At 40.5% G+C, this 11,811-nt stretch overlaps 1 protein-coding gene across 1 annotated transcript; it reads left to right on the top strand.

Moving 5' to 3' along the window:
• Positions 1-7,276: 7,276 nt before the first annotated feature.
• Positions 7,277-8,356, top strand: LOC6547578 (juvenile hormone acid O-methyltransferase). Its single transcript, XM_026980370.1, has 2 exons — positions 7,277-7,936; positions 8,001-8,356. Exons 1-2 carry the CDS (start codon positions 7,285-7,287, stop codon positions 8,240-8,242), a joined length of 894 nt encoding a protein of 297 aa, XP_026836171.1. The 5' UTR covers positions 7,277-7,284; the 3' UTR covers positions 8,243-8,356.
• Positions 8,357-11,811: the final 3,455 nt, after the last annotated feature.

Here is an 11,811-nt window from a genome sequence, read left to right as displayed (position 1 = left end):
CGTACTTCTTCACACTGGCTTATCAAACAAACAATTTGAATGCCCAGCGGAGCGATCTTTTTATTGATACGCTACTTTGAGGGTGCGGCACGAGTATTAACCCCTTGTTGCCATTGCTCCTGCTTGATTTTATTTTTGCCCATGTTGTTGTGTCTGCACTTCTGAGTTGCCCTGTCAAAACACCTTTTCCGAAGGATGTGCGTCTGTCAGAGACTTCAGCCTTCCAGATGTGCCAAGTACTCACTTGCAAAAATTGCTATTTTCATAAAAAAATAATTATATATTATATAAAAAAATATACAAAATTTCTTCTCTCTTATAAATACCTATATAAAGCATAAAGAGCAATGAAATATAATAATGAATATCAGGAAGCTAATTGCTTGATTTTTAAACCTATTTTAAGCAAAAGAATATTTTGTATCTTTACTTTACTTTAAATTAAGGAATATATTGTATATCTACACTCTCAGCTAAAATATATTTCACTTCTACATAGTTACCACTTGCGAATTTCCCGGCCTTTTTTTCAGTGTGGTCCTGAACCTTGAGATGCCTTTTTATTTTATCATCGAATGCCATTTTGCAACGTGTCATATTTACACTGCGGATTTGTCCCATTATTCACTTGACAACACCACGAAGATCCCTTCGACTTCCTTTTTCCATTTTTTCCATTTTTTCCATTTTTTTTTTTTTTTTGGATTCTCAAGTGCCGTGTGCGGCTTATTTTAAAGTTGATTCGCTGCCACGCGTTTTCCATTTGCCATTTCCCCAGTCGCTCTGCGAGTGCCTTTGTTGCTATTTTTTGCAAATTTAGCTTTATCTATTTTTCTATATCATTGAACTGTTTTTCATGGGATTTTCTCCATCATTCGGCTCTGGGCTGCGGAAGGGTAGCCTTCGATTTCTGGTTGATTTGCAGGCCCTGCCGACGACTTCTTATCGAGTGGAACGTACGTCTGTGCATATGTGTGGCGAGTGAAATGATGATATGTGGCTTATTATTGTCAATTTTTATGGGATTTTCATGTGCGAATGCATTCGGGGTGCTGCTGGATATGCTGAAGTGAATGTGTTAGATAAGAATTGCGTGAAATGCGGCTGCGGGGTGGCGAAACTGGATTACGCGATGAACGGGGGTTACGGAATTGGAAGTAAGTATATTAGGCATACACCCTGTGGGCTGAAAAAGGAGCAGCATGGAATTAATTTTTAAAGTCACCAAGGTGAACTCAGTTGCAGTTATAAGTTTGGGGTAGTCGAGTTTATGTGTCAGGTTGTACAACTTATAGCATTGTTCCTTTTAATCTTAAGCTGTTCTAACTTGGCGTACATCAGTTTATTTAAAAGATGCTCAAAAGAAGTATTGAAAAATGTACTGTAGGGGTATATAGTATGAAGCTAGCTTCCTTTCTAGTTTTTAATAGGCACTGATCCTTGTTCTCCTAATCCGCCTAAGTAGCTCCAGAATCCTTCAAACTGACATCCGTGTTTCACATTCCGAGCAGTGCATCTTGAACGTCCAAAGTGCCAGGCAAACAAAGCACTCTTAGCAGCAAATAACTTTCTGCAGAACGTGATCCAACATAATCAAAGAATGCGAAGCACTATCCCTTCTCCAAAACGCAATTCCTGGCGGGGGAAAAACTATCAAGCGTGTCGCTTGGAAAAGGGGAGTGTGAAAGCTTATAATTTTCTTACGAAATAAACTGCAAATAAAGTGAATTTTATGCAAAATATGTTTAATAAACAAAATCAAGTTGGCCGAGGGTACAACAAACTAGACAAAAAGGCGAAGGAAAGCGGCAAAAGGACATCGACGACAGTGTGAAGATTTTTAATTGCCCTACGGAAAGTGTGTGTGTGTGTTTGGGTGTGGGCCTCGAGATGCCAAGTCGAGATAATAAGATTGTAAACTATGAAACGATGGGCAAGGGTTGTATTATCCCCATATGTGTGAGTGTGTGTGTAGGCCTTTCCTGGTTAGTGTCCATAAGGATGCGGGTGTCCTTTCTGCTGCTGCTGGGTTGTGCCCTTTTAATGTCATTTCAGCTACTTTACAACGAGATATTTCAGTGGGGTGTGCCTGTGTCTCAGGGAATTTCACAAAATGCCAACTCATTACAATTTGGCCTGACTCCTGACTTTGCGGCAACTTTCTTTCACTACATTCTGGCCAAGTAATTAATGGCTCACACACACACAAGTGTAGCATCGGCCAGATCGCAGCGCTTCCTTGAAAACTCATCGAACTCAAGGCGAACGTTTTGGGTTTTTTATGCTGACGCCAACTCGAAAATAATTTGATATTTTCAATTAAAGTTTGCAATGGCTTTCGAAAATGTTTTCTGCTTTTCCACTGCCTGGGCGCACAATAATTGCATTGTAATTGACTTTTGATAGTGCTCGCCCTTCTGGTCCTTGTCCTAATACTTCTTCAGGGAATGGCTGAAATTTAGTTGGGGTTTGTAGCTGGAAGGTTTTGCGGTTTGGGGTGCTATGACTTTGACTTTCAGTCCTGTGGGAAAAGGTCATATTCCGAGACAAAGCTAATTCGCAAGTTTTGCTTACAAATCGGGCAGCTAAGTAAGAACTTGTAAATTCAAGTAGAAATAATATTATAACCAAGGGGAAATAATGATATATACTGGCACAGTTCTTCTCACGAAAGTATCCATTACGAAATTCCTTTTAAATTCCTCTGGCCCTATCATATTTTTTCCTTTAATCATCGTTTCTTGCTCGCTTTTTGTGGGTTCGCCATTGAAGTATTTTGCCATTATTAATTAATTTTATTTCTGTCCTTCAGTATTGAGTTTGCCCCACCCACAATTCGCTCATTATAAAAAAGCGCAATGCGGACGATTTTAATTTACACCCAAACAAGACGAAAAAAATGAGAAAATGAGAAAAACGCTCCACGTTTTTCACGTTCGCTCTTCCACAAAGCTAAAAATAATTTGCTGCAAACAAAACAGCCCAAAAGGAAGACTTGATTATTTTATAAAAATATTTTGTTACGTTAAAGAAAATTTCACAACATTTCTCTGCTCGCTTTTTACTGCAACCCCCACGCCCCACTGATTTCTTTTCCCCTGGCTCTTTGTCGATATTAAACGAAAATAAAATACAAACAACAGCGGAAAATAAGAACAAAAAATGCGACAAAAATTGCAAGTTTTGCCCGCCTTTTGTTGTTGTTGTTTTGGTGGGTGGCAGGCGAGTTACCTGTACAGCGGCGGTGGGCGTGGCAGTGGGGTGGAAATTGTTATTGAATGCCATACTCGGGCAGCTCGACATTTTTTCCATTGCATACTTTTAAGCGCAAAATCAGCTTAGGGGCTCATTATCCCAGCGCGTTCGTTCATTCATTTAATTTTTAATTAATTTTCCCAACGCCCAACAAAAAATCGAAAAAGAAAAACAAATTAATATAAGAAGCAATATGCATATATATACATATATAAAATGTAAAAGGATTTCGTTGGCTGCGGCTGCCACCAACACTCGCTAGCTTTTGGCTATTTGTGGGCTTCTTTGGGCACCGAGAAAAAACAAAAATCTGCGGGGGAAGAAAGTGGCACAAAGGGTTGAGTGGGCAGAGGGGTGGGGGAGGGCGGTGACTTTCTTTTGGCGCACTGCTTTCTCTACTATTTAATTATTTTCGCTGCTCTTTTGGGCCTGTCCTCTGCTTACAACTTGTAAAATACTCATATAATACAAATTATATAAATACTCGAAGGGCATCAGCCTGGTGAATTCTGGATACTCCTACAATAAGAAATTGCATGTGCAGCTCAAATTATCTTTCGTTTTGCTGATATTTACTCGTAGCATTTCTAGGTATATTAATTTATAATTATATTTTGCGCCCTTGTCTCACAATTCCTTTGCTCAACTGGTTAAAAACCCATTTTAAGGTACTTAAATTGTGTGAAATTTGTGAAAAATAAACACTAGCTTGGGAAAATGTACCCAACTTTATTATATATGCAGTCAAATATCCGCTAAAATTTTGATTGGGAAAGGGCATGGAAAGATAACAATAAGCCCAAAGCAAAATCGAAACAAGGAAGCGTTAATTGATTTTATTTTATTTTTTTGCACTCTCTAAGCCCGCCACACAATGCTGGGAAATGGGAAAGGATGTTTTTTGGCGAAAAGGAAATGAAAAACAAAAGAAAAACACTGGGAAACAGTAGCAACCCTTGGCCGAAGTTCCGCCCTTTCTTGCTGCGCTCCTTTTATGCTTAATTAAATATTCATCAAACACACAATGGAAAACTTTTAAATACTCATCAAGTTTGCGGGCATCGTCGTCTTGGGAGACAGGAAAATCGCCCCTTGAATTTTCGTGGCGAAATCGAGAAGATGAAGGAAGCCAAGGATGAGCTCATATGTTTGTCTGGGTCTGTCCGCTCTAATCAATAACAACAAATCGCCGTTTACTTTGTATTTTAAATCCGCATTGCCCAGTCTTCTATCCTGGCTCTTACACTGCAAGAAATGAGCTAACCAATCAACTAAAGTAGCACTATTGCCATTTCAATATAACTTTATGGTATATATTATTGGTAATATATTTGGTTAACATCACTCAATTTGCAAAGTTAAAGTTTATTGAAAGGCACGTTTTTGTAAATGAGTTTTCGATTTTGGATTGTCTGCTGAAAATATCCGTGGCAAAACTGGACTGATAAACTTCGAACTTCAAACCCACAAGACAAACAAGTAGAATCTTGTGATCAGTTTCGGTAAGTATTGTTCAATAGAGCCACAATTATATTAAGACCAATTAGGCCGAAATACGAATTATTTGAATCACTGCATTTAATACACATTTCACGGACATTTTCTCAGTGTATGTGTGGTTGTCTTGAGCTCAAGAAGAATTCCCCTGTGGGACATTAAAAACTCATTTCACCCTCAACCCTTTTGCTCCCAACATATACGGATTTCTTGCTGTGTTTGTTATTTTGATATTTTAACATATGCAGGAGTTCTTGTTGTTTCTACTGCCAACCCCCATACCACATGCACAAATATCCAGAACGGCTTGCTATGTAGTCCACTGCTCAGTTAGATAGCACTTAAATAGTTTTCAAGTGCGAATAATTTCTGGGAAAGATTTGGCAGGTTCTGCAGTCGAAAGTCAAGGGTGGTTCGTGAATCCATTGGATAACATAAAACTATGAGATTCTGTCAACTTTTACTTCTTTTTATTCCTACTCTTGAAGAAATGCTTTTTGAAGGAATGATTGGGTTCAGGAAAGCGACTATATAGACTTATGTGACTTATGCCTATTAAAAAGTATTTAGTTATATTTAGTTTGTATATAAGACTTTTCTTTGGGCTTATGTATTTAAGGAAAAGTGGGTTACCGTATTTTAAGTAAAGTTAGAGTATGCATAAACCTACATCTATTAAGTCAGTTGCCTAAGAAAAAGTATAGTGACTCACTATTTAATTTTAGTTCAATCGACTGCTGATTACAAAAGTTTCTGTAAGAAAGGGCATTTTTCCACTGAAAAATGATTGTAATGCTTGGGAAAGTGAATGGTTATAAATCAAGAATAGGAAAATGACAAATCCGTATATCCCAGAATAATTCATTTATGTCCGATAACTTTGTTAAAATATAAACTTGATTAAAATACCCAAAGCCAAGAAACTGAAAACACGCAAACTCCCAAGTGAATCGAAACGGAGAAGCCTCCGTTTGGTTCGTCCGATTTAATTGATTTCCGTGGCTCTGTGACAGCTCGAGCCAATCGACAGCTCTCGGAGATTTCGAGCCGAGTAACCCCTTTCAGCCTTCTGCCCATGTTGCCAAAAAGAGTCTGCGACAAATGCAATTAACCAGCCGTAACGCCCACACACATTAAGCCAGAAACAGAATCCGAGCGAGGGCTTTTGATGTCACTTGGCAAATGAATTTATATGGATGTGATGTGCCGAGTGTTGGAGAATGTTCTGTCCTGAACGTGAGTGGTGGATGTGTGCATGTCCTGTAGCCCAAGGACATCAAACGGTCGTTGTGCTCATATGTGAAATATTTGAAATATCATGAGCTGCGCTTTCTGCCCTGCCAGCAATTACACAAATGTAATTTGCAGCTAAATGGAATGTTTTTAATGAATTTATATTTCCCAGTGCCTCGAAGTGTGGGCCCAAAATAATGCTCCCCTTTCCCCGTCTAGTTCGAACATCAATTATTGGTTTGTACTTGTACTCATCCAGAAATAGATGAAATGCTCTTGCGGGGTTTTGGAACCGATCTTGGGGCAGGTCATCGAACTGGCTTTACTAATTTTGATTCTTTCTCGAGTTGAATGCACCTCCAGCATTTTGATACCTCTGCACTTTGGGGCTCATCGAGAATTAGGATCGTTTTTCGGGCATTCTCATTTGCTTATCGCCATTGTTCAATTGGAGGCTGGTACACTGCTCATGAAAACTATGTTAATTTCGCGTGGAATTTACTTCCAGGGGTTTTGCTCAAGTTCGCTGCTGATTTGCATTTCAATGCCTGGTTACGTACTTCGAAAGTCTAATAATTCTATGAAGGAAGCATTAGCGAGCTCCATTGACCTAGAACTTGAGCTTTCCACGCCCGATTTCTGGAGATAAAAATGAGCACGAGGTTTGTTACGAGCGGAAAGATTCGATTCTAAATTTCTTATATTCTATTGAATACTTAACGGTAGTGCAATTACTCGGTATATAAATATTATAAATTTACTAAGAATAAATAATAGTAAGTTAGGAAAATTCCCTTTTAGTGTAGGTAGCATCAATTTCCCAATTAACGAATGTTAGCTTTATAAGTTTGATTTTTTTGTAAAAAGGATAAACTTCCTAGTTAACAAATGGTGGTGCAGTGTCCGAACTTTGTGGACCAGTGTATCTTCTAAAAAATTCCCTTTTAGTGTAGGTAGCATCAATTTCCCAATTAACGAAGGTTAACTTTATCAGTTTGATTTTTTTGTAAAAAGGATAAACTTCCTAGTCAACAAATGTTGGTGCAGTGCCCGAACTTTGTGGACCAGTGTATCTTCTAGCTGTCGTAGGCGCGCTCTCCCTGTAGTTTTTCCCCCAACGGAACCGATAAAATTACAGAGCTTTAAAAATAAATAATACACGTACGTAATTAGCTCGACGTCATCAGCTGGAGAGTGGCACTTCTGGCGAGAGTAAAAACTAGAAACTGTGAACTGATGACATCACGATCGCCGCGTATATAAAGCTGGGATCGCCCCAATCGCCGATCAGTTGTCGAGATGAATCAGGCCTCACTGTATCAGCACGCCAACCAGGTGCAGAGGCACGATGCCAAATTGATACTGGACGAGTTTGCATCCACCTTGCAGTGGCGCGCCGATGGCGAGGACGCCCTCCTGGACGTGGGCTCGGGATCTGGAAACGTGCTCATGGACTTCGTAAGGCCGCTGCTGCCGGCTGGCGGCCAACTGGTGGGCACTGACATCTCCAGCCAGATGGTGCACTATGCCAGCAAGCAGTACCAGCGGGAGGAGCGGACCAGCTTCCAGGTGCTGGACATTGGCTGCGAGCGGCTGCCCGAGGGATTGGGTGGCAGATTTGATCATGTCACCTCGTTCTACTGCCTCCACTGGGTGCAAAACCTGAGGGCCGCACTCGGCAACATCTACAGTCTGCTGAAGCCCGAGGGTGGCGACTGCCTGCTGGCCTTTTTGGCCTCCAATCCGGTCTACGAAGTGTATAAGATACTTAAAGCGAAGGAAAAGTGGTCGACCTATATGCAGGATGTGGAGCGGTTTATCTCCCCGCTGCACCACAGTCTAAATCCTGGCGAGGAGTTCAGCCAGCTGCTGAACGATGTGGGTTTCGTGCAACACAATGTGGAGATACGCAACGAGGTGTTTGTCTATGAAGGCGCCAAAACGCTAAAGGGTAAGCTACTCCACTAATCATTTCAAAACTATTACTTTACTCAGCTGCCGTGGCTGCTTTACAGACAATGTGCAGGCCATTTGTCCTTTTCTGGAGCGGATGCCTTCGGAGTTGCATGAACCGTTCCTGGACGACTTCATGGAGATCGTTATATCCATGAATCTGCAGCAGGGCGATAAGAATGAGGATCAGAAGTTCCTATCCGCCTACAAGCTGGTGGTGGCCTATGCTCGCAAGACACCTGAGTTTGTGAACAACGTTCTCCTGGAGCCTCCACACCAAAAGTTGCCCAAGGGAATAAATTAAGCTACAGTAATTACCTACAGTAATGACCTACAGAGTCTATAAATGCCAAATAATGTGCTTGACCTATTAGATTAAATACACAAAGTTCCTACGATTGGATAAGGATACATCTAATACGAAGCAATATTTTAACTAATACACAGATGTAGTTTAAAGTAAAAAATTCGCTGGCCGCCAACTTGTATCTAACCAAGTTATACAAGATTATTGTTGACGACAGCGAACGAAGTGTGCAATCAAATATTCCATTTGATATATCATTTATAGAGAGGCCTAGGCATTATAATTGCTGCTTTTGACAGAACCAATTATTCCAACAGCAAGTATGGGTCTCTGCCGCACTCTCCCTCTCATTTTAGTTGCATAAACAAGCATATATAGTTGTTTTGGGGAAAACTCTCACTCTCCGTGGAACTTTTCATCTTTCCACCAAGCTTAACGTCAAAAACCGCGCGTTTCCCTCGCGATTTTGATGTATCTAACTTTTGCTCAGACGAAAAACCGCCCGTTGCGTCTGAAATTCGAGGGAAAACCGAGCTGGGGATTCGTCGTTGAAGGGTTGAAAATGTTGCCATTCGAGTCTAAGAACAATTTTAATTGTTATTCCGGTTTTTTTTATTTTTTTCTCTTGGTTTTTGTCAGTTGTGGGCTACGTATGCTCGGCGTTCGTTGTGGAATTTCGAAATGAGTTATTAACGCGAAACGCGATTTCATGTCATTTGTCAGTGGGCTGGGTTCTTGAGGCGTCAGTTTGTCTAGCTTCCGGCAATTGGCAGGATCTTCATCAGGATCCCACCCGAAAGATGCCAAGTGGTAGATGTTTGTCTTAATCTTTGATTCTGGCCTTCTTTGGCATTTAAAATCAACTAAGCCCAGAAAACAGCCCGCTCATCCTGAAAACTCCCCACGCCGCCTTTGTTTCTGGCAAATGTAAACGACAGGAATTAATTTAGATAAATGATTTCTCAAGTGCGCTGCCCGTTCTTCAGACGATTTGCCGCCTGTCAGTCAAGCGGATTCTACATCCCGCCCCCTTTTCCGGATTTTCCGCGTTGGGGCGTGGCGTGCCATTTGTATGTGTAGCTATGGCCCCCCCGTACCTTTGCCCAGAACTTACCAACCCGTCTCAAAATTGTTTTCGCAAACAAATTTTCGTATTGAAATTTGATTTATTTGTTAATTTGTTTGTAATGAATTTTCCGTTTGCTTGGCTGCCTGCTGCCCCGAAGGTTCGGTGGAAAATCCGGCTCTTTGGTTTGGGGTATTGGTTGCTCTTTAATTGCCTGTTCCTGGCATTTTGGTTTTTCTTCTTGCATCATTTGTTTGGCTAATTTTCTTCGAACTTAAAAGATAGCGCGGGCGGGGAAATTTCTGCTGTGCTTCGGCTTGGAAAGCACAATTGGAAAAATTCCTTGCACCAAATTAGTTTCGAAGGGTGGAAAGTACTTTCCGTTTAATCAATTTCGTGTGCTGTTTATTGACCCATTTTAGAACTGATTTCCACAGACTTTTGTCCAATTTTTCAATAATATTGTTTTGTTACCTTGAAAGACACCTTGTTACCTTGAATAACTCATGAACTTCATAGTCATATAGCTGACCCACCCGATTTCGCCGGTCGATTTTGGGGGCGTAACCGCAAAAACAAACATCGAATACCGGATCTGAATGTCGGCGGATGTCGTGTACATACGTATGTATACATTTATATACTTGTATATATGTAGGTACATATATTTCCATGGGGGCGTGTGCATTTGGCTGTAGTTCACAGAAGTGCGTAGCCATCGAATAATGTGTTCGGACTTTCAGGTGGGTTTCCCACCCACTTTTCCACCAACCATTCTGTTTGAGTTTACTTAGCGGTTTTGTTGACTCTCGAGCGTTTTGATTGCGTTTTCCATATGCAAATGCGGAAAGGACAGCTCAAAAAACAAAAAAAGCGAGCTTGGTCGGGATTTATCTATTTAAAGGCCACCAAAAGGCAATTACACTCGGCTAAAATAACAAGAGGAACCAAGTATGAGTGCCATTATGCCAAATTATATGAGATATCATGTGTGGCTTTTTATTAAAAATTCAGCACTAACGAGTCTTTTCTGCTTTTAAAACAGTGTTCTCCTTAGCTATCTCTCTCTCTAGCCGTCTCCTTCGCACATCCTGCGAGGTCCTTTGCGCTGCAAATAAGAATTTTAATAAATTATATTGTAATATGACAAAAACGTTTGCACAGGCCAAGGACAGAGCCGTGTGTGGATTTGTTTAGAACATTAGATATACAACATATGGCACCCTTTTTTTAAATACAACATTTAATATAACATTATATGTATATTTTTTGCTTGTAACTGCTTTGCATTGAATTGATTCTCTTACTTTTCCCTTGAAAAAGGGGTACGAATGAGTGTGCCACGCCACTGGCTCCCTGTGTCAATTTACTGGACAAAGGCTCATGAATTTTTCAATAACAAAATGTTGCGTTCCGCACGAAAAATGTACGTAAAAAATTGTGAAAAAATTTCTCAAAAATTTGTTGCCCAACTGGCTGCTAATTATGGCAGCCAGGGGAGCCAAATGGAAACCCTTTGGGATGTCGAGTTAGCCATGCTTAATCCTTTTCTTTCCCTTTTTTCTGGAGTGTTTCCGTACTTCATTTGGCTTTGGCTTTGGTTTATTTTAATTTCATTTTATGATTTAACTTTACACCTGCTTGAAAAACGACACACACACAAGGACTTTGGACTGCACTTCAATTAAAACCCGAGTCCTGGCCAAGGCACTTAAGTGCTTTTCGCTCTGCCAAAGGTGTGAGAATATTTCTTTTGCCCAAATTATTTCAACATTTTCCGCTCCACAGCGGAGGGTTGGGCCTTGTCCCAAAAAAGGGACAGTAATATGAAGATTTCTGGCAAAGAGTACCAGGCATGCCGGGTCAAGGGTTTCCTGGATATTTGGGATCGGGTTTCTGGGGAGTTCTAGTAGTCAGCGTGCCACACTTCGTGGGGCAAATCTTCGTGTAATCGGATAAGGTAATTGGGAAGCTTTGTCTAGACATTAGGCGTACATAGTAAATTTGGTTTTCCCAGTTTTGACCGAAATATGACTGCCAATGCGGATGTCCAAGGGTTCGGAAAAGGAATTTGGCACAGTGGGTTTCCATTATTTTCAATGAACTAAGAACCTGTGCTAAGCTATCAATTTACTCAAATACTGTTTATATTTTCTCTTTAATTTACAATTTAACATTTTGGTATTATAAAAAATAGTGCATTTCCTTCTTTTTCCACTGTTCAAACTGCACTCACATCAATCAAAAGTCGTCTCACATTGGAAACCTTTTCGGCGTTCGACCGCAAAACTTTTGTTTGGCAACACATGTTCCTTGGCGCAATTGTAGGTCCTGCTGCCTTTTTGGCCAAGTAACGCACCAACTCCAATCACTTGAACGCACAACTGCGACGGCTTTTAATAAATCGATTTAAATTTCTGATCATATTTTCATCTCTAGAGAAATTTAATAGTTTCTCGCAATAACATTTTATGTGCGGACGCATACCCACGGCACTGGA

The sequence above is a fragment of the Drosophila erecta genome, unplaced genomic scaffold, assembly GCF_003286155.1.
Source record: "Drosophila erecta strain 14021-0224.00,06,07 unplaced genomic scaffold, DereRS2 tig00000092-arrow-pilon, whole genome shotgun sequence".
Lineage (NCBI taxonomy): Eukaryota > Metazoa > Arthropoda > Insecta > Diptera > Drosophilidae > Drosophila > Drosophila erecta.
This window is presented reverse-complemented; position numbering and strand designations above follow the sequence as displayed.

What these genes read in the sequence shown, in the direction of transcription:
- LOC6547578 (XM_026980370.1), top strand. Translation starts at nt 7,285, where the DNA reads ATGAATCAGGCCTCACTGTATCAGCACGCCAACCAGGTGCAGAGGCAC. An exon ending in AGGCGCCAAAACGCTAAAGG is followed by an intron (nt 7,937 to 8,000) that starts GTAAGCTACTCC and finishes GCTGCTTTACAG; the next exon opens with ACAATGTGCAGGCCATTTGT.